The sequence below is a fragment of the Lycium ferocissimum genome, chromosome 7 (assembly GCF_029784015.1).
Source record: "Lycium ferocissimum isolate CSIRO_LF1 chromosome 7, AGI_CSIRO_Lferr_CH_V1, whole genome shotgun sequence".
NCBI lineage: Eukaryota > Viridiplantae > Streptophyta > Magnoliopsida > Solanales > Solanaceae > Lycium > Lycium ferocissimum.
The window spans coordinates 61,985,540-61,991,203 of NC_081348.1; the positions used below are offsets into that span (position 1 = coordinate 61,985,540).

Genomic DNA, 5,664 nt, shown 5'->3' on the forward strand with positions numbered 1-5,664 from the left:
ACCATGATACTTGAGGAAGTATATATAGGTGAAAAACATTATGATTAATTTCTAAATAAATTCTGTATATGAATTCAGATCATCCATGGATCAAGGAGGATGGAGAAGCACCAGATACACCACTTGACAATGCTGTTTTAAGTAGGCTCAAACAATTCAGAGCTATGAACAATTTCAAGAAAGTTGCTCTCCGGGTAATTATTCTTTTTTTCTTTTCAATTAAATAGATGTTATGTCAACAAATGTACAATTTCAAGAAAGTAGTCCCCGGGTAATTTCAAGATCTTGAAAAGTTGCATAAAATGTTGTAAAAACAAGTTTTTGTTTTTTTCATTTTTGGCCAGTTGGCCAAAATTACTTACGAACGCTAGCCAAAATAAATATATCCAGAGATTATGTATGTTTATGCATATTATATGTATATTTACGTATACAATATGTATGTATTATGTATATTTATACTTAATATACAAAACATATACATTTGCAAACTACTATCATATTTAGGGTGGTCCAAAAAGGTAACTATACCTAAAAGCAAATCTTCTTTTAGAGTGATTTCACTGTTTTTCGTATGTCGGGTACGTTTAACAAATTATCGGGTTATTAAAATATTCATTTGGAGGTATATATTACAGGTTATTGCAGGGTGCCTATCAGAGGAAGAAATTATGGGATTGAAGCAAATGTTCAAAAGCATGGATACTGATAATAGTGGAGCAATAACACTTGAGGAATTAAAGCAAGGACTTGCCAAACAAGGAACAAAATTATCTGATTACGAAATTCAACAATTAATGGAAGCTGTAAGTCCTCTAATTACTTCTTATAAAGAGCACATCCTTTTTTAATATTTAAAACCTTGTTTCCTAAGTTGTAACTTCCCAAAAAGTCAGAGCGGATACCTTTCTTATATACGCAACGGATATAGTGATATTCATTGCACTTAGTGGTTCACAATTGAATCAGTTTAATTTTTTTTAAAAGACCTAAAGTTGGGATTTATCGATATGTGATGTTGCATCAATGCCCCCATTAAAGGGCGACTAGTCTACCAATAAAAAAAGACAGTCATTATTATTAAATGATGAAAATAATTTTGAAATTTATTGTTCTTAGTTATTTTCGTTTTCCATTTTTCATAAATTTCATCTTCCAGATTTTATATAATCACATATTTTACGGTCACAAGTTCACAAAAAAATTAATTTTTTTTTTAAGATAATTTGACCATCACATACAACATTTCATGTATATTTATTAAAAATTTAGTTGTTAGTAACGAATCATATGTTAGCGTATATATTGTTTACCACCTAAAAGTACTTCAGCTTAACCCTTGTAAAAGTAAATCTTTCTGCAGTAAATATAATGGGAAATTTTGCAAGTTTTTTCTTTATTCTAATGTTGATTTCCCTTGTATATATTGAAAATAATTAGGCTGATGCTGATGGCAATGGAACCATAGATTATGAAGAGTTTATTACAGCGACAATGCACATGAATAGAATGGACAAAGAAGAACATCTTTACACAGCATTCCAATATTTTGATAAGGATAATAGCGGGTAAGTTCAATTTCAAAGATTTAAATTATATATTTATTGACGGAAAAATTTACATCCTTAGTGTTTTTTAATCTGTTGCAGCAAATTAATTATTTGTTTTATTTTTTAGGGTTTTAAATTCTATTAAATTGACAGTATAAAAGAATTACACTATCATTTCACTTAAAAAAATAATTATAGATAATAGGTCCATAATTTGTAGGATTAATAACCTAAAAATACGACAGGTAACCTACTACGACATGTGTCAATGTATTTTAACATGCCATAGCAAATTACTTGTCTTTCTTTTTAGTTATTATTGATCTCTCACTTATTTTAGGACATGATATCATATAAGATTATTTTTTACTGTGAATATATTTAAGTCAAACTCTTGGTTCAATTACATGAAAAGTCGAGCCAAATTAATAGCAAGTGATTAGTGTTCTTTATTTTTCCGACATACATTAAAATCCTAGATTAACTATGAAACAAAACAAATGTCGAATTTTTCCCTTGAACGAAAAAAAAAAAAAAACTGAGGATTCACTTTCATGAAAATTGTATTTTACTTTCTCCTAGATTGTAATTGCTTTATTTTATCTTATCTTTTTTCAAAAAATTTCAGGTACATTACAGTAGAAGAGTTAGAACAAGCTTTACGAGATTTTGGCATCGATGATGGAAAGGATATAAAGGACATTGTTGCTGAAGTTGACTCTAATAACGTAAGTTTGAAACACTTACATCTTTACCAAGTTAATTACATGTTAATGTTTATCATAATTATTTATGTATAATTACCTTATAAACTATTTAATTATGCACTAACTTTTATACCGTCAATGCGTTGAATTTAAAATCTGGCATTATTTGTTGTGCAGGATGGTCGAATCAACTATGACGAGTTTGCAGCTATGATGAGAAAAGGAACTCCAGATACACAAGCAAATCTAAAGAAACGAAGGGAATCATTTGTTGCAAAATAAATTTTCATTGTGAATATAAAAACAATTCAAAATTAAAGAAAAAAATCAAAGTCATTGGTACTTTCATTGGAGAAAGACCAAAGCCTTATTTTGTAAAAAATTTCGAGCCATTCATGAAGTTTACAATTTCATGGATGCTTATGTATATTATAACTATCATTTTTCCTAAAAGAAAATTGAAAAAGAAATGAGAATTTAGAATTCGTGAGCGTGTTCGAATTTTGTATAAGAGTAAAAAAAAAGTTTGTGACACTATCTGTGTATATAATATAAATCATTTTTATTAATAGTTAAGTTTGATGCCGAAAAATGTTTAGTACAGAAGAGCAACAATAGAAATTGTAGTAATGCCAATGTAGTTGACTAAATAATATTTACAGAAGAAGTAAAGTTTATTTCTATTTCATTATGGAACTCCAAAATAACAAAAAATTGGCCCAATATTTTCTGGGAAGAACTTATGTAATTGTTAAACCGTATTTTTTGAAGATTTTAATTTCAAAGGAAGCGAGACATATGTAGCTTTGAACTTTGCAATTCAACTTAATTACGACTTAGGATGATATGCAATATTATGATGGTGATGGTCTGATGGATGTATAGTCTCAAAGCATAATTAGTGATTGAGAGCTACATAAATATAATAAAAATGTATTAATCAAGATTAATAGATTAGTATGATCGATTGAATAAGTGACGTATTTTTAAGCTAACAATGTCTTGGGTCACTCCACCTATTGCCTTTACATTTTGTGATTAACTATTCATATTCTTTCACGTGATATCAAAGAGACAAAAATAATAAGTAATAGCCAAAAAAATGTAAATCCTATATCTTGCTACATGTGGTGGAGCATATTTTAGGATACATGCAGTTGTCTTTTATGGGTTGTGTAAGGGTTTTCAGATGAGTTTATGATGCTTCAAACAATTCAATCAATTGCATTATCGTAAGATTTTTTAATGCTCGAATTATTTAAAAAAAAAAAAAAAAAAAAATCGATAAACAAGAACAAGAAACTATATAGGAATACACACTCGCATTATTTCATAACCAAACAAGTTACAATAGATACCAAAATAAACTAGGTTCCTCACGACCCAATACAAGAACAAATTAAACACACCAACTAACATGACTGTTGGACTACATTATCTATGACAAGGCACTACAATCAAACCTCGCTATAGTGGCAGTGTTTGTCTAAAAATTTTATGGTTGTTATAGTGAGATGTTATTATATATGTATACTGACATTTTTCTATACTTTTTATGTTATAAACGAAAAAAATACTTGTTAAATTTAAAATCTCAATTGATTTTCATACTTCATTAATGAAAAATTGAAAAAGACTAATACATTGCTAATAAATTCATAATTAATTGTACCGTACCGATAATATTTATGGTAATTATTGTACGAGCCTTAAATAAATAAGAATTGAATGATCACTCAAAAAAAAAAAATTGAATCAATTTGTAATCAGTTTAGTGTCATCTCATGTGTAGTTTAATGATTTTGTGTACCGAGAAGAAGGAATGTATTTCTTAACCAATTTGACCAAAAAAAAAAAAAAAGAGTATGAATGTTAAAAAGGCAAACACCTTTTCCTCCTAAAGTTATGACCATAACTGATGAACACCATTTAAATACAATTTTGCTTTTAGATATTCGTACTTGAAATTTAATATGTGCATGACACTAATGTTGATTGTCATAAATATTTTAATATTTTATTTGTATACATAATATATTTCTTACAAAATATTATTACACAACATTTGAGTATGACTATTATAGAGATGTAATTTTACAAAGAGTGTTCCGCTATAATAGATGTCACTACTGTTAAAGGTTGAATGTTGATATAGAGAAGTAAAATATAATATAAAAAATCGGTTCTGGAAAAAATCAAGCCGTTATAATGAGGTTTGACGGTAGTTGCACTTGCTAATAATGAAATGGATCTTGGGCATATCTTAACTCCAAAGGCTAGTTCATGATGGGACGATTGCCGAAGATCATATAAGGAGACCAAATTCTTATTTGCCCACCGATGTGGGACTCAACACCCTCCCGCACGTCAAAGATTGGACATCTGGAGCGTGGACAATATAATACAGGGGGCCCATTTACATTGTGAAATTGGATTAGGCCTGAATCTGATACCATGATAAAGAAATGAATCATGAGCCTAATTCAACCCCATAAATTAGCTCATGACATGAGGATTGCCCAAGACTGTATAAAGAGACCAAATTCCCATTTGCCTACCAGTGTGGACTCAACACGTTCCATCTTGTGATAATCCCCTTACAACAAACATACAACTTTATAACACGGTAGAGTTTTATATTATATTACATCAAGAATAAAAGTAAAAATGCAATCTCTCAAGATATTTCTTACTTACTTCACAGAATGTTTACGAAAACTAAAAGTGCATAAAAAAGTGTATGACTAAGTGTGAAGTTAAGAAGATATTTAAGCCAATTTCTACTCAAAAGCGGAAAGAAATAAAAAGAAACTTTTTTCTTTGTTGATTTTCGAGTGTTATTGGGATTTAGATCCTTTCTAGGAAAGGATCAGACCTAGTAGTATAAATACATGTTAGCTAGGATTTATTAAGTAGGACAGAACATAGAACATAAGAGGATTCAATCTTGTAACTTACTTTCTCCCTTGATATTAATAAAACTGCCAGTCGTTCTCCGTTGACTAGGATCACATCGATCCGAACCACGTTAATTACTGTATTTTTATCGTCTCCGTGCTAATAATTGGTATCAAAGCCTACAGGTCGTGAGATCTATGGCATTTATGAAGTTTGAGGTAGCGAATTTTGATAGGAAAAATAATAACTTCAACATCTGGAAGATCAAGACCATGGTGTTGTTACGAATAGAAGGATCAGCCTATGCTTTGGACGACTAGTATCCCAAAAATACGAAAGGGGCCGAGAAGCGAGAAGATTGAGATGGATGCGTTTACCACAATTCAATTATCCTTATCGGACAGCGTGTTATGTGAAGTCCGTACCGAGAAAACAGCTGCGAGTTTGTGGAAAAAACTTGAAGACTTCTACCGGAAGAAATCAGTAGCAACTAGAATGTTGTTAAGGCA

At 29.9% G+C, this 5,664-nt stretch overlaps 1 protein-coding gene across 1 annotated transcript in view; it reads left to right on the forward strand.

Annotated features, from left to right (window-relative positions):
- LOC132065820 (calcium-dependent protein kinase 17-like) overlaps positions 1 to 2,887 on the forward strand; it is a 13,917-nt gene extending 11,030 nt beyond the window's left edge. The window contains exons 4-8 of the mRNA XM_059459375.1: positions 79 to 194; positions 639 to 806; positions 1,441 to 1,568; positions 2,179 to 2,278; positions 2,435 to 2,887. Of these exons, the coding sequence (XP_059315358.1) occupies positions 79 to 194; positions 639 to 806; positions 1,441 to 1,568; positions 2,179 to 2,278; positions 2,435 to 2,539 (617 nt within the window). The 3' untranslated portion in view covers positions 2,540 to 2,887. The remainder of the gene's footprint in view (positions 1 to 78; positions 195 to 638; positions 807 to 1,440; positions 1,569 to 2,178; positions 2,279 to 2,434) is intronic.
- Positions 2,888 to 5,664: the final 2,777 nt, after the last annotated feature.